The sequence below is a fragment of the Cyanistes caeruleus genome, chromosome 4 (genome assembly GCF_971803275.1).
Source record: "Cyanistes caeruleus chromosome 4, bCyaCae1.hap1.1, whole genome shotgun sequence".
Classification (NCBI taxonomy): Eukaryota; Metazoa; Chordata; class Aves; order Passeriformes; family Paridae; genus Cyanistes; species Cyanistes caeruleus.
In genome coordinates, this window is record NC_141704.1 from 32,324,652 (window position 1) to 32,349,154 (window position 24,503).

The 24,503-nt window shown below is 46.1% G+C and overlaps 1 protein-coding gene across 5 annotated transcripts; it reads right to left on the minus strand.

Annotated features, from left to right (window-relative positions):
* Nucleotides 1–51: 51 nt before the first annotated feature.
* Nucleotides 52–24,501, minus strand: CBX7 (chromobox 7). Of its 5 annotated transcripts, XM_086887493.1 has the most exons (7): nucleotides 19,641–24,501; nucleotides 16,664–16,800; nucleotides 14,514–14,557; nucleotides 10,458–10,523; nucleotides 9,867–9,933; nucleotides 8,931–9,270; nucleotides 52–6,912 (listed from the first exon to the last, which is right to left on the minus strand). In XM_086887493.1, the coding sequence occupies exons 1-7, from the start codon at nucleotides 19,801–19,803 to the stop codon at nucleotides 6,761–6,763; spliced, it is 969 nt and encodes a 322-aa protein (XP_086743619.1). In that variant the 5' UTR covers nucleotides 19,804–24,501; the 3' UTR covers nucleotides 52–6,760. The 5 variants fall into 5 exon arrangements, with proteins under 5 accessions (XP_086743619.1, XP_023790839.1, XP_023790836.1 ...); XM_023935071.2 differs by lacking the exon at nucleotides 19,641–24,501 and having other exon boundaries at nucleotides 52–6,909; nucleotides 16,664–16,928; XM_023935068.2 differs by lacking the exon at nucleotides 19,641–24,501 and having other exon boundaries at nucleotides 16,664–16,926.
* Nucleotides 24,502–24,503: the final 2 nt, after the last annotated feature.

The following is a 24,503-nucleotide window of genomic DNA, read 5'->3' on the forward strand; positions in this document are numbered from 1 at the left end:
TGTAGAATTAAAGCAAGGGGGGGTAAATGACCACACAAACATACCATGAGGTAAATGTCAGTTCTCATATTTAATATTTTAATAATTTTGTTTGCAACATTTACCACATAAATCATCTAAATAAATAGATGCTGTACAGTCTTTTATCCATATCAGTACAAAAATAAAACCACACTTTGTGTCAAATTATACTTGAGCCTGCCCTCCCTTTGCTATTACAATCTCCTTTTACAGCACATACTCGCTCAGAAAAGGCATTATACTCTGATTGGTTTGTTTGGAATTGGTTTACTCCCTATTTCCCCCCCTCCCCAAATACATTCAATTAGTCTGTACAAAAGCTAGAAGCTCATTCTGTGCAAAAGGAAGCTTTCTGTGTGCAAAGACTCCAATACTCTAGCGTGCTGACAGGAACAACAGCAACAACTGAAGAGACAGGAACAAAAATCATCAGGGACCCTCCCCTCTAACTGACCCCATTGTGCCCCATCTTCCCCCTGCAACAGAAAGGGAGCACACCAAATCAGATGAGTCAGTGTGTGAAAGCATTCTAACGATGTGCGTATGCTGAGGGAAAAGGTTGGTGCTGAAAACCCAGCGAGAGAACTGGTGTGTTGACCCCCCACACCATAGAGCTGACTAGGTGAGGGGAAAGGGTTCTCTGCCCTTAGCCTGCTCAGAAGGTTCTTGAGATACATAGAACAAAAGCTTCATCAAAATTATATTAGTTCTTTTGTTGCTGTTCTGTTGGAGATTAGGTGAGGAAACAGCCTCTGGAGAAATCCAGCAGCTACTGAAGACAGCTCCTGGTTCACCCTCCCTTCCTCTCCCCACTCCCTTCAGAAGGACAGACATCTCCTCGTTCCTCAATTAAGCTAATAAGGTGCAATTTTTCAGACAAGAAACTCTATAAAGATGTCTCTGGAGCTGGAAGAAATGGTCATAGTTCCAGACTAGGACCACTCAAACTGTAACTCAACTTCATTTTTCCCTTTCCTTGATCAAAGGAGGTGGGGACGGAGGAAGCCAACCTGCGCCCCAATGGCAAGCGAGGAATTTAGCAGGTCTCCTCCCTTAGGGAACCCTCTGCTCCTGGCATTGCCTCCCCATGGGAGGGAGGCAAAGGGCTGGGTGACAGCTCTAGAAAAATGATAAGGAGCAGCCAGCGGCCTGAAACAGATACATCTTTTGCTTTTCAAATGCCACTTTTAGACAGACGATAAGGAGTACTTAGCACTCCTAGTGCTTTGCATTTCCAAAGTGCTTCGAAACATACTTCAGATTTAAAAGCAAAAAAAAAAAGCTGCTTAACATTTTGACAGATTTGCAAAAAGCTTTTTTGTGCTGACACTACATTTTCTGGTTAAAAACCAACAACAATAATAAAAAAGGTTTTCCACCTCCTCCTCCTCCAAAATTCCCCTCCCAGCCAAAACTTTGTTACCCCAGTAATGAGATAAGCTGTGATGGAGGTTCTGAACAGTCTTAGGAATTGTACTCCATCCCAACTTTGTAGCAATCCACAGCAGCCCCAAATGCTCCCATGGAGCCCTACACCTCTACCACTCCCAGGGATCATCTCCCTCCTGCTCCCTGCACTTCAAGAAGTTAAAGGGGAAAGAGAAAGAGGTGGAAGAGAAAAAAGGATCACCTCTACAGCAAGTGCTAGTTACAGGAAAGGATTTGAAGGGTCTGAATTCCATTTTAAGTGATTCCTTCTCTCTCCTTCCAATTGTCCTGGGGCTGTTTTATAAGCCTTCCTATCCTGACCACCTTGATGTGTGGAATCCAGGTGGTTTGACACCCAGAAGCTCACACTTTCCCCGTGAGGACAGTAAGTTCAGGCACTGAACTAAGTTCAGGCCTGTGGATCATAAGCTACTGTCTCAAAGGAGTTTATTATGCCCTCAGGGAAGACCTTTAGAACAAGTATGGCAAAAGCAATATGCTCCAATGCGGTACATTTTCATGTAGAAATTACCTTGTGTAATTTGTCAACGTACACATCTTCCTTGCATTCCCAAACAGCAGAAGACTGATACATAAATGCAGCTCTCACCTCTCTGCAGGCCCATTCAGAACTCTACTCACAGATGCAAGGGATCAGTTTCACTACAAGTTCTTTGTTTATAACACACCTTCTCTCTCAACTGCCAGCTCACCCAAAGGCCCCTCCTCAACCGCCTAGTGAGAGCAGCTCTGAGGCTCTGTCCCTCCTTTCCCTGACCAGCATTTGTCCCTATTATTTTACGAGAAGAGGGAATATAAAATAATAAAGAGGGCCCATCGCCCTCTTCTTCCTAGGTTGCAGGTAAGCCAGGGAGGAACATAAGATGGGTAGATACCAATCTGCTTTAAAAAAGGAGGTTTTTGTACTTTCCCTACTTCTGAAAACAAAAGCTCAAAGCTTGAGAGCAGAGGAAGAGGTGGAGAGGAGGTGGTGGTAGACTTTGCTTTGCCTAAATGTGGCTGGCGGCCCCCACTGTCTTCCCCACGCTGGCCTCTGTTGTGGCTACCATGGAGAGACTTGCCTGAGGTGCCCTGCTTATTTTTCAACCTGTGTGAGGCCTCCCTTCTCTACTCCAGTGAAACCATCAAGCAGCACTAGCTGTGGCGTACAGCAAGAAACAGTACTGGGACCAAGGGCCCCCTGTGAGGTGAACAAACAATTTTATACATCCAGTCACAAAACACCAGAAGAACAATTCTGGACAGTTTCACAACACTAATAACAAAAAAAGCCATTCATTTCTCAATAAGCTTCTCTATGTCTGAGCTCTGACATAAACAAGAGTCAATTCACTAAAAAATTTGGGCTTATTTTGGCAAATGGAACTGCTTTTGGGTGTTCTCACAATAATATCCTGGTCTTGCTTGGAAAAAAAAAAAAAAAAGGAAAAAAAAAAATCACCTTAGTCTGACTTCACAAGCAGAAGGGCCCCCAAGCAAACGCAAGACAATAAGGAGCATGCAGGAGCCTACTTAATGCCACTATTCACGTGTTAAAACTTGCTGTTCCAAGGCATCACTTGTAAATCAGAGCAATAGCATCTATTTTATAACCATCCAGGAACAGAGACAGTCCTTTCCATATAGATTTTTCTTTTTTTTAAACACAGTGTTAACAAAAAAGGCTTTCCAGCCTCATGAACTCCCTCAGGTCTATCACAAATACAGTGAGTTCACTGCAAGATATATAAAATAAACACTTCTGTCCCCCAACACTGATGGTAAATTTTCACATGGAAACAGTTCTAAGAATGACTATTAGAGCAGTTCTCTGAGAAGGTTGTTTCTTGTGTACAGTTCAGTAATTTCCACTGGCTGAAGTTTATTTTTCTTGTTTACAGCCATGGAGCCAAACAAGGTATGGGAGAGTTAGCCCATTTCTATTCTCAGCCTGTGCTTCAAATAGAATTATTAAACTCAGCTTCAGCTGGATGCTATTCTGGCTCTTCTAATCAAACGGAATGCTTAACAAAGATCCAAACACAGCATCTGATTTTCATGATATGTTAGCACAGGAGGTCCCAATTCAATTGCCAGGTTTTGGGTTGAACTGCCAGATGGACAGTATCAGGGAAAAGAGACAAACCCAGACAACTTGTCTTTCCATCACTAGTAAAACCCTCACTATACCTGCAAAGATGGAATAAAGTTAATTTTAAAGTCCCTGAAGACCAGCTCTACCAATGAAGTTTACAGTGATATGTCAGCAGACAGTGTGGAACAGAGCCACATTTTTAAAAGATCAGGAGAAAAATCTTCTCAAGAAGTTCTTTGAGATAAACAAGAATTCATGAATGTCAAAGAAAAAGTCCACGACAATGAAGTAACTGCTTAGTTTCCTACCACAAACTCCCCATCACACTTTCTCCTCCAAACCCACGCACATGCAGCTTGTTGTGTCTTAACCCCATTATGGTTAACTCCTCCTTGACACAAAGCAGCATGGCAGACAGGTACTTTGTTCCACACTTTGTGTAGCAAGATGATTAGTCACCAGCAGAACACTAGACAGCCTGATCCAAAAAAATGATTAAGATATGAAGCTGTGGGTGGATCCTCTTTGAAAGACCACCACAGGTCTTTGAAAATTCCACTGCAAGAGACAGAAAGTATGTTTAAAGAAAAATGCCAAAACAAAGTGTTGAGAAGTGTCAGCTGGAGAGTGGAGAGAAAAGCAGAGGATGGAAATCTAGTTTATTAGGACAAGCTTTTTCCTGCTGCAGGATTGATATTGCTTCCAATGTCAGCCAAAGCCAGGAACTCAGTAAATAGGAAGCTTTTTTTGATGCATTTTTACACTGAGATGAAGACATAACAAAGGCACCAGTTGCTGCATTAGGATAAAGAAACCAGATCCTATAAATGCCATGAAGCTTTAGCAGGATGAGCTGCAGTTCAAGACTTTTTGAAAAATGAGCTAAAACACTACGTTTCTGCAACCATCACTACCTGACCTGATCCAACCTACAAGAGTGGACTGGGCCATGTGGCATGTCCACCAGTCACAACAGAAGAGAGATGCCATGTATTCAGCATATTTGGCAAGTGTCAGGAAGAGGGGGTGTGTGGGTGATGGTAACAACACCGTCTGACCCCACATCCTGCAAAAAAGGGTGCAACTCCAGACACAGAAGCCTCGCTCTGGACACCCACGTTCAACAAGCATCCTGCGCCTGCATGCTTACCTCATCAGCTTGCCCTTGCTAGCTATTGCAAGCTTCTTTCCCACTCACTCTTCCTCCCACCACATAATTCCACCCCAGCTTCCACTTCTCACCCTCTCAGATTTCTCCATAATAAAACTCCCATCTTACTTCTCTGAGAGGCAAAAGGTCAGTCCAGAAATTCAAGATCTTCCCAGCAATCCTGAAACTGCTCTGATGGCATGAAAGACAGACTTGCTCCAACAGCTCTGAGATGGAAGAAATCCTAAATCTACACTGAGCTGCCATATCCTAAATGAGGTAAAAACTGCTTCTAGTAAAAATCCACAGTGGCAGTCCAAGCACTTTATGATAAGTAAATGTTTGGAGGATCAGAAACCCTAGAGCTCCCAAATTGTGCATGCCAGGAGCCAAGCCCCTCGAACAAACACATTGAGGATTTCCACAGGTGTCTTTATCTCAGAGCTAAGAAGGCTCATAGCTTCATTTTGAATAAATACAGCAGATAAGAGATGCTTCAGACGGGGTGCAGTAAGGAAACATAGTCTTTGAGGACAGTAATCATGACAGTAGCCAATGTTACCCTGCAGTACTCTGTCCCACAGTTCCCACTTTAGACTACCTTACTTTTCTTGCTTTCCATTGGAAAAGGTCAATATTTAAAAAATTAAGTTATTGAAATAAAATTTGCTTTTAAAAATGGAAGAGAACATGCATGTGCAAGAATAGATACTATGCTAAACTACCAACTCAAAATACAGCAATTCTTCAAAAACCTCAAAGTGTCATAGGCAGTCCAGCACAAGGCATTTTTAAGTGCAAGATTAGGAAATGCAGTCCGCTTTCCTTGGCAAAGATTTTTAAGTCTTCCAAGGGGAAGTTCCTATCAGTAAAGTAGTACAGGATCACAAATACTGTGAGGATACTGGAATCATGGAAGAGTATCACTCAGGCAGCACAATCCAAGAATTCTCACTGCTAAGAATCAGGAATTTTTCCCCTCCTCAAATCTAATATATGCCTTCCCCATGTGTTGTTTATTTTGGATCTCTCTATGGGATCCAATAACAGAATCTGCTGCTAATCAAGGTCCATCTCTAGCTCAGTTCTGTCCAATTCCCATATCCTGGGCCTGTGCCAGTATCTTGGATATCTCTGCAGTGCCAGGCAAAGCTTCAGTTGTCCTATTAGTCCCTCCTCCCAGGGGAGAGGAGTCAGTTTTCAACCAACTTATTACCACAGATTCAGGGCAGGATTTGTTATTAATACTGAATTTTGCAAAGGGTAAGAAGACCCTGCTTTCCACAACACATTCCTCACGCAGCAGAGCCAAGCCCGGAAATCCTGTTTAGCATATACGGAATGGTATGTCACAACTATGCTGGCTTTCTGAGCTTTTAATGAGGGCAAATTGAATTTATGTTGCCAGTCTGGATTTCAGAGATGCATTTCACTCTTTCCGCATGATCAACAACCGAAAGGAGAGAGCTCTGCTGTCTATACGGACCCGTGCTGCAAAAACTGACTTACCACAGACAGGCAAATAAGCTTCTGAAGTCCTGACAGCAGGCCACAGGGAAAACAGCACTGGAGAGAAAGTCTTAACAGGCTGGAGTTATCTACACAGGTAGGATCCATCGCCTCTCACTGCTGCAGGAAGAGAGGGAGGAGGAAGGTGGGAAGAGCAATGTACAGGGATGTATCTTTATCCAAGGGATATCAATTGCAGAACAAGGCGACAGGCTAGAGATCCAGCTCTCTTTCCACCTCCACATGCCCTCTCCCCACAAATGCAGCTGCTGCCACTTAACAGGATAAAAGGCGAATTGTTCAGCTTGCTGCTTTCACATCAAGGAGGGAAAGGGCTGTCAGTTTTTCAACTGGACAAAGCAATGACAAATACACACCCCCTACACTGACCTTTTTTGCGTATCTGAAAGGGGGAAAAGGAGAAAAAAAAAAAAAGGTCTCTGTAAACATTTTAAGAGGAGACATTTTGGATTTTTTTTTTCTCTTACGGGATAACGTAACCCTTCCCTAGCTCCACCCTAAAAGCTCTGGTTTTGGGGAGCACTGCAAACAGAGATTCAGAACTGCACACTCCGGTCTCGAAAGAAGCCCTCAGCCACTTGTGCTTCTCTGAAAGTGACGGTAATGGAGTTTGCTGTGATGTCTGTCACTGTCACTTCGCTGGGGGGCACAGTGGGGATCCAAGGGAGACTGGCGTCCACATCTGCTGCTGAAAGAATGGCACATAAGAGCATGTTAGTGAAACAGAGAAGGTGAGGGAGAAGAAAGGAGGAAGGGAAAAAGGAAGGATGGAAAAAGGGTCTCCTTTCTGACAAACCATAGTTGAAATCAGCCTGTACTGAATCTGCATGTACAGAGCAAGAAAGAACATGTGCAAGCCCTACCCTTCAGAGGCTAAGGGGAAATGGAGGATCAGGTGTCCAGATACACAGTGGCATCAGAACAGCCTATGCAGAGATCAAAAGACCCTGTAAAACCACCCAGTTCATCTAACCATCCACAATTTCCCCAAACCCCTCATCCCATCTCAGCCCCTAATTTGGTTTTGTGTCAGCAAAGCACACTCACCCTGGTTTGAGCTTACTGTTTTCTAAATGCCCTACCCTACTGAAAAGGCAAACATTAAAATCTCTTACACACACTCTTCAGATACTCCTAGGGGAGTCAGAGGGAGCCAAAATGGAGGGTCTGCCATGTACTGCACCTGCAACACAGCCCGGGTGTGATGCTCTCAAAAATCCCTCAGTAGGGCTGTATGGAGAAGCTGCTCTTCCTTTCTCATATGCCTCCTTTGCTCCCAGACAGCTCCATACAAGAAACCCAAGCAACCTTGCACTTTCTCACCGTAAGAATAATTACCAACCCCTCTGCCACCCAAAAGGCTCGCTTACCCAAAGCCCCCAGAGACTGCCACATAAAGAGAGAGGAAGGAAAACACACCCTCTTCCTGTCACTCTACCTGTCCACTATACACCTTGTTGTCCCAATCTGGACAAAGAATGAGACCCCCTTAAGAGTGTATTTCCTGGCTTCTGTCTCAAACACCTGGGGTGTCTACCTCCCCCCAGAAAGAGTCCAACTCCCCCTAACAGTAACTGGGATTCCACACAGGCCATGTGTCAAGGGGAGAACAAAAGGAGTTTTACAATTCCGTAGTGCCACTCACTCTTCTGATCCCCAAGTGCTTTAGTGCCACACACTTCTGGGGAGAATAGCCCCACACATTTCCTCAGTGCCGGGATATAACACTGGGTTCCTCTGTGCTACTCCCATTGCTGCCTCCCTGGATTCTGAGCACCATTCCAGCCTCCCTCAGAAAGGAGGGAATAGTGCTGATTTCCAGAACACAGCCTTCTCCCTAAGATCCTGCCTAATCTAGCCTGGCTAACAGCTACTCCTTGCAAGGAGTAACAGGATTCCCTTAGCTACTACAAGCAGCACAAGCCCCAGTTTTCCACTCCTCAAGAAAGCTACGCCTTCAGAAGCTCTAATAATGCAGGGATAGAGTTTCCCTGGTAACTGAGAGCAACACACACATCCCACAGCCCTCCTGCACAAGATGCTGGTATCCTTCCCTCAAATGCCAAATGTGCTTGGACATCTCCCATGCCTACACTCCTGCTGCCTACTCACTGGGATCAGGCAGGAGTTACCATCCTCACTTCATCTCTCTCTCCCCTTCTTGCATAGCTCTATAGCAAGAGGCTTTAAAGGGGTGTGGAGAGGAAAGGGAAGGAGGGGGCAGGGAGTACATTGTGAGTTCCTAGCACCATTCCTGTATGCTTCTTAAAGCAGCACTACAAGAGGAATGCCGCTGTCCAAGCTTGTCCACAGCCAGCCAAAGTCCTTTGAGCCAAGCAGCAGGATGAGCACATGTGGATAATGTGGACAGAGGCAGAGTTCATCTGTCACACTTGTATGTCACCTCTGCTGTGATGAAATTTTAAGAGGGGGAAAAACTTGCAGTATCTTCTGCATGTTTCTAACACAGGGAGGGGCATCAGGGATGTAAGACCACAATAGAGCCAACAGGGCCAAAAAAACAATTAGTCTGTGCTCTTCTAACAAGAAAGAAACCTGCAAACAAGAGGGACATAATACAAGCTAGTAAGGGATGCTCTGAAGACCTGGTCTAAACCACAATCCCAGGAGGATGTAACCAAGGCGGAAGGATGCGGAACATCCTTCACATGCTCCAGAACTTCACCAAAGGATGACTGGCCTTACCTTCTTTGCTGGTGTGCTGCGTGGCCTCCCAGTCCTCAGGGCTCTGCCTGGCCTCTAGGCCCACTGCATCGTTCAGGAAGAACTCATGCCTGCAGTTCCGGTTCTCCAGACTCGCCATGCGGGGGAACTTCTTCCTTGACAGTCGTAGGTACTTCTGGTTTTTGCGTTGCTTCCGGAGAGAGAATGGCAGGACTGTACTCCCAGTCTTCTCGGGGAACTCTGCCTGCCCTGTCTTGGCCCCTGGCAGGCTACTGTCTCCTCCTCCAAACCTCCGTGCAAGAGAGAAGCAGAGCTTCTCCTTTCCCTTGTGAGCACTCCTCAAGTCCATGCCATAGAGCCGCTGCCAAGACACCAACGCAGCAAGGGTCAGAGCAGACATCTCATCATACAGTGAAGGCTCCCTACTGGGAACCATGAAAATATTCTTTGTTCAGTCTGTGAACATTTAGATGAGCTAGGATAAGGTGTGCTGCTTTTTTTTGTTTCTCTTCCCTCTTCTACTGCCTTTAAGCTCTTCCTAATATCTGCTTCCTAGGATTGGCTGCTTTGCTTGGCAACAGCAAAAGCATGCTGAAACTCCACTTCCAACTATGGGCTACCTTTGACTTGATGGAAAGTTCAAGCTCAACATGAAACTTAAAAGAACACACAAACCAGGTAACCTGCAACTACCCAGGTCCATCCTTTATAAAATCCTAGCTCAGAAAGAAAGAGCTGTTGTTTTATTTTGTTTTGCTTTTTAAAAGATAAATTAGCTAGCTCTTCAGCTAACAGGTTAAAACTATGTGCCTGAACACTGATTTCATGTTATTGTGTTAACTTGTTACCTCCAATTTTGTCCATGCAACAGCAAACAGACAGTTTCCACCTCACTGAGAGCAGAGGAGCAGCACAGCAGCTAAGAAGTTAGAAACACACAGAAGAGCAAGAGGCTACCTGCAGTAGGAGGCGCTTTGGTTTGGGACCTCTTTTCCTGTACCCTGATGCACGGTCTCTCTCCTCCCTGTGAAAAAGGAATACAAATCAAACTGAGTACTAAATACCACAGCATAAAACTTAGTTGGGGCTTCAACCTTTTGCAGCATAGCTCCCTCGATTTCCTTCAATAAAACCCAATTGTGACCAGTGTGAGCTTGGAAAACATCCCAGAATTGCTTCCTGTAGGAGTGAAAACCTTGCAATAGGGGAATTTCTCTGACACAGCTAATCAAGGATGGGTTAGAGAAACTTCCCACCTCACATCACCCTAGTCCAGGTCTGGACCTGATTAAAACCTGAGTCTGATAGTTCTCTGGCTCAGTGCTGCCTGTTCTTGGCCTCATTTCCTGAACAGTGCCAATCAAAGCTGCTTTAACCCTGTCTTCTCCATCTCAACCAACACCAGGGCACAAAGATCAAGCAGGATTCATTGCTATACTTCTCATCTTTGACTGAAGTAGGGACAACAGGGGCATTTTATGCATATAATGAAATAAAGACACTATTTCTTTTCCTGTGTCCAAGGAGAGAAAGAACATGTGCCCTTACTTTTCTTCATAAGCCACTACCAGGCGAGGGTCCAAGATATGATCCTCTGGCTCCCATGTGCTGTATCTGAAGAAAAACATAAGGAACAAAAAGTAAACAATATTTTAATGAAACATTCTCTCTGCAGGCCTGCTACCAATGTGCTGCAGCCCTGGATACTATCTTCACAAGGGTCGGTGGGGCCTGCCACGACTTTGTGAGAGCTCTGAGGAATCCCAGCCATTCCCTCTCCAGCTTCTCACAGACGCCACCTCCCCTTCCCAAAACAGGCAGGGCCAAGCATCAAGCGACTCTTTGTACAAAAACAGGGAAGACTTTCCTCCCCAGGGCCCCCTCCACACTGCGTGCAAAGCCTGTGCAGACACTCACAAACTGTTTTTAAGTCCATGCCTAAACAGGTCTCATCTGCAGCACTCCCCTCAAATCCCACAAACACCACGGAACAATGAGGCATGGTCTGATGCATCTTTCTGAAAAATAGGTCTCTCTTAATTTAGAGTGCTCAAAGAGTAAGTACGCTTTCTCACTTGCATTATTAATTACTTCTAATCACTGAAGCTGAAAGGATTCATTTAACAGTTTAATTTTTTCCACTGATGCCGTTCAACCAAACATGTTGGGAGCTGGGCCCTGGGGCAAGCTGATGGCCACATGCCAACGCCTCCTCCTCCTGCTCGGCTCCCCCTACAGGTTGTTCCGACCGAGCAGAGCTCATCGACACAAAGTACCCCAAACACCAACACGGCTCCCAACAGGCTCCATGCTCCTGAAGCAGCCTGGGAACAGCGTCACTCATTGCCCCAGCTCCATCCTCGACAGCCGGACAGCTGTGTCAGGAATCAGATGCTCAGGAAAGGACTGAACCCACCTAGCAGGCAACTCCAAAACTGGTCCCCAAATAGCGCAGATGCACGTAACACTAGGGAGAAGCAGCCAAAACACTCCCACTGTGGAAGCTGAAAGAATCACAAAGTGGTCCTTGGGGTATGTTTATTTCTTAGAGGTCATGCTTGCCCAGAAAAGGTGGGTGCTGTGTCTCTACTATATAAACTCTAAGACAAGAAAGCAAATCTGAATCCTCAAATGCCTCAGAACCCTAATTTTCCTGAAATGTGAGATCCAGGCCTGGAGGCAGAGCTCCTCCCAGAGCCTGGGGAGGAAGACCAGAGAGGAGTCACATGCAGGTACGTGCATTTGTATCAGTGCCTTTAAACAGCAAGAAAGCATTTTAGGATGTTTAAATTTCTGGATGAAGCACAGATTGCATGTGAGGACACGGGATACAGGGGTACACAGGGGAGGTGTTTTGGGAATACTTTTCCCTTTTACTTCTCCATTACAGAGAAGAAAGGTACTGTAATACAGGAACATTACTGGAGGATGGGTCTAGAAATGAAAATACAATTTTTTACAAAAGGGAGAAAGAAAAATATGACATTCAGATATCCCGAGGTGCACTGTACATCAGAGAGTTAAGAACAGATATGTCTTCATAACCAGCTGATCCCTCCCTCTCTCCATCCCTCATTTGCTCATGCTTCCTGCAGCAACCTGACTGTGAGCTGTCAAAGCCAAGATACTATTTGAAAAGAGGAAGGTTTCCTCCCAGCTGCAGGGATTCTGGCACTCGTCCTACAAATTTAAGAAAAATAACACCATAAGGGGGACAAAAAGTCATTGGATTGCTTTTCATAGGCAGGAGAAGAAAAGAGATTTGCTTAAAAAAACCCGCCCTGGTGGACGTTGCCTTCTTCTCTGCAGCTCAGATTCTGGCTTCGCTGCAGTGGCAAAACACTGCATATAAAAAAAAAAAAAAACCATGGTTGAGTTTGCCACGCGCGCGCGCACACGGAGCTTTATATATGGGTACACACAGCCCAGGCTGCAGCAAACTGCAGAGAGCAGGCACTCTGGAAAACACAGATCATATGATCTTCATTCCCCCTCCTTCTACTCCTCCTCTTCCCCCTCCTTTTAACTCCAACACAAGTTGTAAACAAGCTTGTAGCTAGAATCAGATTGTCACTCCTCCATTCCCTGATTCCAGCAGTGCAATCCATAAATGTGAAGTATAGGGTATGAATAAGATTTTTTTTATTAAGAAGAGGGGTAAAAAAAGTGAAATATGAATTGCATGTGAAAGCAGTAAACTACTGACCTATCTTTATTCCCTTCCACGATACTTCCAATGGGAATGATGGGATAACAGGTGCAGAGATTACAAAGAGCAGTGCAACAAGGTTGGTAATTAAGGAAGGAAATAACGTGGGATGAGGAAACAGACACAAAGATACAAACAGCTTGCGGTGCTGCATGCCATCACGGGCATATGTATGTTTAGAAACAAGGAACAGAGACTTCTAGTGGGATGAAAGTGACTCCAGTGCTCTGAGCATCTTGAGTTTAAGTAATTCAAACCACTGAGGCAACAGTTAAAGTGAAGGCAGACAGAAGAAGAGAAAAAATATAAGTCTTCAGATTTGGAGTTTGGGGGAAGAGGGAAGATGCTTGGACATGCCATACATCAAAATAAGAGAACTCTGACATCACCCATCCAGGGGAACTGTGTTTTAAATTCCCCAAAGTGTTCTGTCTCCCCCAGTGTTCCAAGACACCAGACAAGGAAAGGCAGCAGTTAAGAATAAGGTCTGCTCTGTCCAAGAAACATTATGCCATGCCTCAGCCCACCTTCTTGGCAAGGGACTTTACAAGAGAAGGACTTCAATGTGTTTGTTGAAAGGAGAATGGGATAAACACCAGTATTCTGGCCAAGAGGGGATGAGGCCTCCCAGGCTCCAAATAAATTTCCCACCCTCTATCAGTGATGAAGTAAGACTTGGCTATTTGAGGATGAAGCGGTCCAAGAAGTGACCCACGCTACATGGCAGCTGGTGCTCGACAAGTGCACGAGGTTACACTCTGACAGCAGAACACTCAAGAATAAAGTCACCCTCTCCCACCAGCACCAGAGAGGGGAAGCTGCTTATCTTCACACATGGCCTATAATCATAAGCATTAGGCACAACACTTGGGCACCCAAGAACACATTTCAGCTTTTTGGACACCAGGTACAGCCAGTCAGAACCATCCTGGCAGGCCCCGCTTTGCAGCTGTGAGGATGAACCCGTAACAAGCAGCATCCATTGCTTAGCAACACGCAGAGCAACTGTGTGTGTAACACTGCTGTACCCACGCACATTGTGTATGTACACACACAGGCACCAACAGAAAAGCAAAGACAGGGCCCTTAGGGGGTGGCCAGGAGGCTGTTCCACTAGACTGCTAGCTGACATAGTAATATTCTCCAGTTACCTAATCCTTCTAATCTCAGTGCATTTCACAGACTGCTTAAGCACAGAGAAATTGCTCTTCTTCAGAAGCAGCTGCATTTTAATGAGAGAAGTGTCTGTAAACAGTGCACAGCAATGACAAAAAAAACTTTTCTTCATTTTTGCAATGGAGAAACCAAAGCAAAAGCAGAAAAGGCACTCAAAATAACAGGAGGTTTCAGACAAGGAAATGAAGGCATGGTGGTAATTTTCAAAGGACAAAGATCACCTGCATTTGGCTGCACTCAATAAATCTGAAACATTGCCCCTTTCCGTTGGTGGACTGCAGAGGGGAAACAGTAGGAGAGGAAGACAAGACCATCAACACGTTTTCTATTTTAAAAGACTGCAGACAGCTCTAAAAATAAAGTGGGGTCCTCTTGGTGCTGACTCAGAAAAGCAGGAGCCATTCCAAGTTCAAAAGCATCTGGATTCTTTGTTGGACTCCTAAGGAATTTTAAAACATTTGTATTTAGAAAGTATCTCAATGAAATATTTCAGTGGTGGCAAAAACCAGTCAGAATAGACTGGCACCCAGTTTGTATTCATTAGCTGCCAATTCAAAAAACAGATTTGGGTTTGGTTTGTGGCTCTTTGGTTTTGTTTATTGTTGTTGAAATGAGGGACAAGCCATTACCCATTATGAATGAAATGCTCAGTTACAGAGACACAGTGCAAGCTATTATGGAATATTAATGAAAAAAATAGACGAGTAAACACAACTTACTTTGGGGGCCATCCTTTCCACTTCACCAGGTATTCTACTTTACCCTGAGGGTAGAAAAAGGCAGAAGAAAACAGGTGAACTATGGAACCAAATATGGGCTACAGTATGAGATGCAACCAATCAACAAAAAGCTTGTTTTCCATCACTTTATTTTCAAAACATAGCCACTTCCCCATTCAGCCACACTTTCATGTATATACCTTTTCCTCCAAAAACTGGGCACACACACAGGGACATGCTAAAACACGTTTATGCTTGTACTACCATAAGCTTGGAGCATAGCTTTGCAGAAGACTTGCAGGCAGAACACTGAAAGCCAACCAGAGAGCGTGACCGAACCATTCACACATTCACAGGCAAACCTACAAGAAGTCAGCACACATAAATGCAGGAAGGAGATGTACACCAGGAGCAAATGTCATATGAATTTTTTTTTTTTTTTAAGCAGAGAGAAGAAACACAGCGTATCAGAACCTATGAAGCGTCTCTGGCATGTTCTTTTCCATTTGCTACACGCTCTACTCAAACATTGTTCCATCCATCACATGCACTCATCCTTTCAACCCAAGCAACCAGCAGCTCACAGCTGAAGTTCAGAGCTATTCTTTTTTTTTTTTCTTTCACTCTTTCATTCTTTCTTGTACTTAAGTACAAGATTTAAAAAGAAAAAAAAGAAAAAAGAAAAGAAAAGAAAAGTGTAGCGCTTGGAAACTGCGTTCAAGGACTCAGCAAGCAATGTGAACAACTATCAAAATATTTAATGTTCTACTGAGGGGTTTGTTAAGCACTTCCCAAAGCATGGCAAAGGCCTTTGTGCATGCAGGACGACCACTCTCCAAGAGCCGCTGCTGCAGCCACAGACACCTTTACGGGAGAGCAGAGCAAGGAAAGCACTCGGGTACTTGAGGCAGAGAACCACTTTCATTTTCCTCTCGGGGGGCTCATCAGCTTCCCAAGGTTGGAAAACACTGCCCTATAAGGAACTTTCCACCGGAGGATCTCTACACACTGCATGCTTACAGGTTAATCCTTGCAACACTGCGGGGACGGGAGCGCTTCCACGACTGGGGAAACTGAGTCACAGGAGCTTTCCCAAACCCTCTCCGGTTTGGGCTCTCCCGTTCGGTGTCCCCTGCTCTCATCCTGCAGACAGGCTGAACCCCAGCAGCGACAGCCCCCCCTGCGTCCCGCGGGCAACACGTGTGTCCCCTGCCCGCAGGTGCCGGTGCCCCTCCGTGGGTGGAAGGGGACGGGGACCGGGGCACGGGGACCGGGCGGCCGCGCGCGCGCCCGCCACGGCTCCCCGCTCCCGGTGCGCGGCGGGAGGGGCGGGGGGTGTCCCGGTGCGCTCCCCCCCCGCCCCGCCCCGCTCCGCTCCGCCGCTGCCCACCTTCCGCACGCGCTTCTTGCGGATGCTCTCCACGGCGAACACCTGCTCGCCGATGGCCGACAGCTCCATGCGGGCGGGCCGAGGCTGTGCCGGTGGCGGCCGTTCCCCGCCGCTCCCCCTCACACGCCCCCTCGCGCGCGACCGCGCCCCCGCCGCCGCTTTAGAACCTGCGCAACGTTTTCCCCGGCGCGCGCGCGAGGGGGCGGGAGCGGGCGGTGAGGGAGGGAGGGCGGGGAGCGGGAGCGGCGCCTCAGGCGGTTCCCGCCCCGGCCGCGCCGCCTCCCGCCGCGGGGAGCGCCGTGAGGGAGCGCTGCCCGCCGCCGCCGAGCCGCGGCATTTACGGGCGTTTCCCACAGGAGCGCAGCTCCCGGCGATGGCGGCTGGGGAAGCGGCAGAGCGTGGAGGCAGCGCTGCGGCAGGAACCCGGCGCGGCTCCTCTGCCCGGGCAGCCGCTGCAGGTGCCTCAGCGCCAGGTGCCTGCCACGGCCCACCTTCACGGGGAAGGAAGCAGCCGAGGTTCGGCAGTGCTCGCCGTGGAAAACAACGACGAAAGTCTGAGGGCCCGCAAGCGATCAGAAAGTTTTACTAGTAAATTACACACTTGACATGGAAATCGGTATGTTAGTCCCTGGACTACTCTATAAGCACACGGCATTTGGTTTCGGAAAAAGGGGTAAGATGAGAAGGAAGAGAGATGTATTAAAGGGAGTGGGATGATGAGGGACAGGGAGAACAGAAAAAGAAAAAAAAAATAATTCACCAGTCCTGGTTCCAGTATCAATCCAGCTGCTGGGATGTCAGTCCTGGTTTTGATGTTGATCCAGCTGCATCCATCTGGAGGATGAGATGTCCAGGGTCCTGGGAGTGCCTCTGTGCCTCTACCAGCACAAAGGGGCTCTGTGGACATAGCACACATATAGCTATCAGTCATCGTGGAACAAGCAGGACCTCAGGCCACCTCTTCAAGGCAACTAAAGCTTTTTTGGGTGAAGCATGAGAAAACAGGGACATCATGAGCAGGCATTCAGGTATTCAGGCTCCCTTCCACACCAATCTGCAGAAACGTGCTTTTGCTTCCCAGCGACTGCTTCAAACAACAGAGTGAGGGTTTTTCCTTTGAAGTCTCCTAGGAAACTTTTTACATCAGAGCAGGGGCTTATTTCTACATATACAACTACCTACTCTCCCACAAGTGTGCTCGGTCGCTCCTCTGCTGTGACTGAATGGCATCAGGTGCTGTTTGCACACGAAGTCTGAGACAGGCCAAACATTACTGTAGAAATGGCAAATATACAAGGAGAATGTGTTAATCTCGGTCATTTAGTCTGCAAGTGTTTATTTGCACACAACATAACGTGTCCACAGGTATGGATTGGGTAACTGGCAGGGCGTTTACCCTTGCTGAAGTCATCTAAGAAATCAAAGTTCACTGTCAGGGAATGGTGACCCTTTGGATAATCATTAGTCAGAACTAGTAGTTTATAGCAGGGTTTAGTATTTTAATAGCATAGCTGTTGCATATTCAAGACGTCTATACTACATTACAAAATTATTGATGATGATGATGATAATAATAGCTTTGATCTTTTTAATTCTTCCTTTCTCACATTCTGTGTCTGTGTTTTAGAGGGAATAGGAAAAATATTTAAGGTAATATTTTCTTTGTTTCTCAAAATTAAGACCTTCAGAAAAAGATGAAAAGAAGAACAGAAAAATTGTCTGAATTGCAAGGATCTGCTTGTATTCCTTTTCCTCACAATGAAATTCACTTGCTGAGGTGTCAGACTGGAAAAAGGAAGAAACCGTGCTCCAATGACCACATTAGGATAAAATAAAAGAAAGAATGAAACCCCCTAGTCACCACAAACTTTCAGTTATTATTATTTCAATTACTGATAAACTTTTGTACTTGTTGGTCCAGAATGTTTACAACTCGTTATTTAATATATTAAATAATATTCTTAAGGTCAAGAATACATATAGATATATATATATATATATTAACTTTATTAATGGATACCAAAGGAGCTCTGAAAACCAAATTGACCTGCATTTTGATCACGAGCTCTAATACTCTTCTTATAAGCAGAGATATATAGTAAGAACCCACACACTTGGTATTATCAATGTAATTTCCACATGATTACTCCCTTCTTTCTTTCTGCTTTTCCCACACCAGCAACTGACCTAAGTGAAGTTTAAGCAACATTTGCACCAGTTATGTCACAGCTTTCTGAAAAGTACTCCTTTACCTGAAGGTAGTTGTCACAAAATGCTAGAGTGCGTCACTGCAGTCTGCTCAGGGTTTCGCGTTTGCTTCGGGTTTATTTTGCAACATTTTGGTCAAAACGTTACTTTTAAGAGCTGTTCCACCACAGTTACTTTTCATTCTACTAATGGTTATAATGTAATTTCAGTAGGGTTTGTTAGGTTGTTTTTTTTCTCTTTCTCGTTGCCAACCAAAACCCGAGAGCAGAAGGCAAAGAGCAGGAGCATTTCCCATCCTCCCATCCCATCCAAGCCCTGAATTACCGTTAAGTGAATGTTGCTAAGCCATTCGTTGGGGTTAGAAATAATTAAGACAAACAATTTAATCAATCAAGGTTTTCAGATCTTACAGCCTGTTTTAGCAGTACTTTAAAAGCCATTCTGTGATAAAAGACCTCTTCTGAAGTATATCAAGAACTAGATTACAGAAATCTCTATTGGAGTTGTTCTTGTTACCACTAATTGTACAGTCGCACTCATATATAGCAGTGAACTCCATGTGCAGAAAACCAAAGCAAATATTGAACTTTCCTTAGTACAAATTCAGAGACCCAGATCCAGGAGGCTTTAATCAAAATTCCAATTAACTTCAAAGAGTTTTACTTGAGTAAAAATTGCAAGCAGAATCTAGTACAGAAAAAAATTACCATTTTAATTGCTGCTAGCCTGATTAAGCGATTCAGCTTCCAGTTGATACAAGCACTTACATTAACACTAAAAATTTATTAATGGTCATTTATATTCTACAAAGCCTAATCCTGCCTAAGATTTTTTTTTCCCCCCCCTCAGAAGACTGCAGCAAAGATTAGCATAGCTTCAAAACCACTCAGCACATCCCCGAAGAAACGCCGCTTGGTGAGGCTTCAAGAAACGACCTTGCAGCAGAAGCCTGCCCTGGCAGCCTCCGTAATGTCCCGGAGCCGGCAGCCCTGGGGAGCCGGACCGTCGATGCCGGGTGCAAGGTACCGCTGAGCCGGTGGGTGAACCGGCCTCTCCCACTGCGGCGCTGCGTGCCTAATTTTAGGCTCTAATTCTTTAGAATCTAATATAATCCTTCTCTTTGTCATCTAAAGTAGATGTCTCTCATCCTGCTGCCCTGCAAGCACAGGTCCAGCTCATTTGCACATTGCGGTTTCGGCAGGCAGCCTCCGAACGCATCGCAGGAGTAAAGAGCAGCAAAAAGGTGCAGTCGGTGCTGCCCTGGCCCGGGCAGCAGCCCCGTCTGTCCCATGGAAGGCACAGGCAGGATGCACCACGTATCAGTGCAGTTAAGCCCAAGGGCACCAGGAAAACTATCCTGTCGGTATGCTCTCATCAATTAGTATTTTTAATGTTAGTTTCTTAAAACGCGTGGAAGGAATGCAGCTGCCCCCTGCTGCCAGTTGGCAGAGCCTCGTCTTACCCGGAGCTCTTGGCATCAGCAGCTCTCGAACAGTGTGTTTAAATCTGTGCCGCTGCGTGCTCCTCACCTGGCTCTGCTCCCCGCACAAGGATTTCCCCAGGCTGGACGGCCAGCGAGCCCCAGCCCAAAGCAGTGCTTTGCCTCCGGGTATTACACAGCAGACACAAGGAAAACAAACGCGGAAGTCCTCTAGCCCTACCGAAGGAGATAGGGGGTAGAGGAAAGATCATCTGGCCCCAGCAGAGGACCCCTGAGAGCTCTGGTTGAGGTCAGGCATGAAGAGAAATACTTTCCGTGCCATTTTGCTTCGATCCGTAACCAATTTTTGCCCAGCAGGGGGTTCCCCCCCTGCCCTTACACAGCATACAGCACAGTTGTTAACTGCAGCCTTCCACGTCTTCAGATGTGAGCACCCAGCACTCCTCTTTAAATGTGGTCCCTAGAGGACCATTTTAGTGGGATGGTAAACCAGAATCCCAGACTGTTCCTCTCAATCCAACACACCTGGCACTTGTCCGTCAGTATAGGGTCAACCTGGTGGGGCAGATGTTTTCCTCTGCACCTCGTCTTACAGCCAGGTGCAGCTGGGAATCACCAGGTAGGTGCTTCTTCCCAGACTTCCTTGAAGAGCTCAGCTACTTCCCAGAACAGGATCAGTGCAAAAAATAGCAGCTACCACTTTGTGCAAATGCCACTGGAAGAGGGTTTGTTGTATATTTTAAATGATAGCTCAGTAATTATTGCACAAACCCAGTAGTGATGGTGATCAAGGTCCTGTCCCTTCTCTGTCTTCAGAGCCATAAAATCCCACCTTCTGGGAGACTGCCCCTGAACACCAGATTATTCTCTTTTTTAAGAGCAAGGGCATTACATATTCACACACTGAATCACTTGCTCAATTCAAGACTAATTCAGAGCTCACTGGGCCATGGAGCAGCTATGGCATGGTGCTTTTCCTGGGCAAGATGAGATTTGTGTCCCAACCACAACTCCTGGCTGTATGTACATGTCAGTCAGTGCTGACTCATGCAAAATTCTTAAACATGTCCTAGTGAAGGTGCTGAAGCACTGATTTCTGCTTTCCAAGATAAACACTTAGCTAGAGATCAGTCTTCTTCTCTCTGGGCCGCTTTGACTGTCACAGCAAGAGTGAACCTTGCTGGTTTGGTACACAAAACACACACTTCAGATAAATTCCTCTACAGGAAGCTGTAGTAGGATTTTCATTGCTCTGGAGCCTAGACTTAAGTGTGGGTGGGCAAGAGAAAATAAGTGCTTTTGTGGTTTGTTTTCTTTAAAAATATTTTTGCGGTTTCAATGAAATTGAGTTTTGTTGTTTCAATTAATTTGAGTTTTGTTGTTTTAGTGAAAGCCTACCCATCTGTGGACATATGATATGCCTTTGAAATGCCTTGGCTCCCACATGCTCTATGGAAACTTCTTCAGCTGTTCATTGCTTAAAACTTCCAAAGACTCCCACTCTCATGTGTGATCTTCTCCTGGCACCGCCTGTTTGTAGAGCATCCAGCCCTAAAAATGTTTCTTTTCACGGAGGACTATTTGCATGTGAGACAGTGTACGTCCCCTGTTCTTTCCTTTATGAAGGGCTAGAGTGGCAGTGCTCACTTCCTTCCCCTTAAAGCACTCCAAAGAATTTGAAAGATTTTGAAATGGGTTATGAATGCTATGGGTTTAGAACTGCTTCACACTTAGCTGAGGGTTCAACATCAGTGCAGTCATGACATGATTGGTGTTTGTGGTCAGCTCTGCTGCTTTGGTGCCAGAAGCAAGCTCCCAGCCTTCATGCCAGGACATGTCTGGGTTATACCCTTGGGATGCTGAACCTGGGAGGTGCTCTCCACACATTAGAGACCTACCATATTAAACCTGCCATATGCCCTGCTATGCCATGCCGTGTGAGGTAGATTGGGCTGCTGGGAAGAGTGTGTTACAGTCCCTCCTGGCTGAGGAGAATGCTTAGCTCAGACCCTCCATTTCTGGGGAAGGGCTCTGAGCACCCTGCTGCCATCTGAGCACCTGGCTGCACTCTGTGACAGCACCTTTAAAGAGGCCTCTGATCTGGTGGGTGTCTAACCTGAGATCACAACAGAAAAGGTAAAGGGAGAAGGAAGAATGCAGTGCCCTAACTCCTAAGCTCCAGGGAGAGACTGAACTTCCCACACTGTCTGCCTGCTGCCTCAAGGCAGCTCCCTGCCCTGGGTGATGGCTTGTCCCTTGGGATGCCTCCTTATATCAGCAGAAGCCAGAAATCAGAGTGCAGTCCTGGGTGGCACCTCAGTGTCTTGCTCTCTGGATATGAGAAGGCAGTTGCTGTGACCAACATGAAGCTTACACTTTGTGTGGAATATTTGTTCTTGACAGTATTTGTTCTTGACAATGTCCTATGTAAAAACCAACCACCAGCTCGTTTCTTCCTGAGGGAATGGCCTTTAGTACCTTGAGAGCCATTCCTGATCCTCATGCTTGACCACTGTCCTCACAAACCAAACAGAACCAAGCTCCTGCCTCCTGAAAGATGGGAGTTCATGGCTTGTCATCCAGGTGGGTCCTGCTGATGCATGACAAACAAGAGAGTGAGTCCCAGGAGAAGGGTGCAGATTACAACAATACATGGTGTCATTGCTTTGCCCTGTCCCCTGGAAGCTCTATTTCCAAAAGCGATGTGGAAAAAGGAGTTAACTCTTACTTGTTACTCAGCTACTCTTGACTTGTTCTGTGTATGTGGGTTTGTGTATTTGGGCTCAGCAAAAAGCTGCTCCTCAACTTATTCACAGAACAGGGTTATTATAATCTGCTGCCTAACAGCAGGGTTGCAAGGATCAAATAAGTAGTTTTTGAAACACTGTGAGAGGGGTGAAAGGCATTAGAGAGTAATTAAGTGCCCTACTAAGTGCCTTTGCCTGATTTCCCTTCACACAGCAGCATCCATGTGGGCTCTGAGCTGCGCCTGTTCATTAGGTGGCACTACAGGCCCAAGATTCCAAGTGTGAGAGCGGTCTCCAGAGGGCTCCGCTGGGTCTGGACAGCAGTTTGTAGGTTCGGACACTTCACCGCCCTATTGGCATACATTTTTTCCTGGGGAAACATGCTGTCCTGAAAAATAGTGGAAGAACACAGGCTTGGTATTGCAAGTGCAAAGCAGCAGCAACTGAGACTTCTGATACAGCTGTCTGGGATTGAGGTCTCCAACAACTGCAGGGGGAGCCTGTAACTGCTTGGGGTAAATCCCATACCTGGGACCTGCAGCCCATCCTGCTCACCCTGGCTGCAGCAAGACAGTGAGAAGGGGCTGCTGCTTTCCTCTGAACTGGGAGCCAGCACAGTCAATCCTCTCAAAGACCTCATCCATTCTCCACTGGCCTGTGGAGAGGCCTCAAAGATGTTCCAGAGACACATGATCTTCAAGGAGAGGGCACCATGCTGTTGTACCTGCTCCTTTTGCCTCTGCTGCAGAGCTGGCAGTGGTGTCCAGCACCTGCCCCAGGGCCTGGAGCCGCCTGTGCTTTTGAGTAAAAGATCCACAACACATCTCAGGTTGTGGCTTTTCCATTGACACATCCTGAGCTGAACTCAGGTTGGGAAAGTGCCTATGTTCTCTTACAGCCCTTCCAGCCACCTTCTTCCTCACCTTGGTTTCCTTGGCATTTCCCTGGTTAAATGTTTACACAAGTTTTGAAAGCCAGGGAGTGTGCGGGAAAGATCTGGGAGTGCTTCCCTTGAACAGTTTGGGTTTAGGTGTTTTAACTCCCTCCTCCCATGCTGCCAGTTTTTCCTGGCCTGGCACAGTCCTGGCTCTGTTAAGGCACACCTGACTTGGCTGACAACTGACACAGCTGCTCCCATCCCAGTGCTCCACTAGAGCTGAGCCTGGGCTCCTCCATTCCAGCTAGCAGCTTAGTCATTCTCTAGCCCTGGGTCAGTAACCTGCAGTCTACTCAGTGCCCCTCTGTCTGAAGCTGAAAGATAAATGCCCTTGAAATCTGAAGTAACCACGATAATTTTATTTTGAACAGGAAAATGGACTGTTTTTTCCCCTTATCTAATTGATTAGGAATGTCAAATATTCTTTTCTGTACGCAGTGCATGCCTCTTACTTATGTAGGAAGCAGCTGGTCTAGGGAATGAGCCAAACACTTTTTTTAACTAGAAAAAATTGAGCTTTCTTTTGGGACTTGGGGAGCTGTCACTGTATTTCATCATGAGCTGACAGATAGAATCCATCTCTCTGCTTTTCCTTCTGCGTCCTGACATGTCTCTGGGAAATGCCTGCCATGTCCCTGCTTCAAAGAAAACTGCAGGTGTCTGGGAGAATGGGGGCGAGGAGGGGTCACTGGGGCAGTCAAGCCAATGGGATGTTCACAGCTCAGGAGCCACATCTGGGCACCTGATTAACATCAGGAAAAAATCTTGGCTTTTGTCTGTGTGGACTTCTGTCTACTTCTATTTTTGCACATTGCTGAGCAGTACTAGATGCAGCAGTTACTATCTAGAGGATGACATTAGCTTTGCATCCGCGTGACTTTCTAATTCTTTCTGTAATGGGCTTAAAATGGAGCGTACGTTCCCGTTTTTCTCAGTAGACAGTTACGCTTCCCATCTGAAATTATTCAGCCTTACACTGCACTTCAGAAAAAACTTTCTTAGGAAGAGCCAGGAACTGCAGCATAGGTAGATTTGTTTCTGAGGAAAACTGTTTCTTCAGCAAGATTGATGGGTACCAGCACTGTCTACTTGCAAAACCCAATAGAAAGTTGGCTCTCGGTACAGTTTGGCTAAATGGGTGATTGAACCCCCTTAAAAGATGTAGGATTCTGTCGGATCACTAGTCATTGGAAGTTCATGTCAAGAAAGTTGCCAATGAATATTTGAATGAAATTAATTTTGTGGGATAACTTTAAAAAATAAAGAA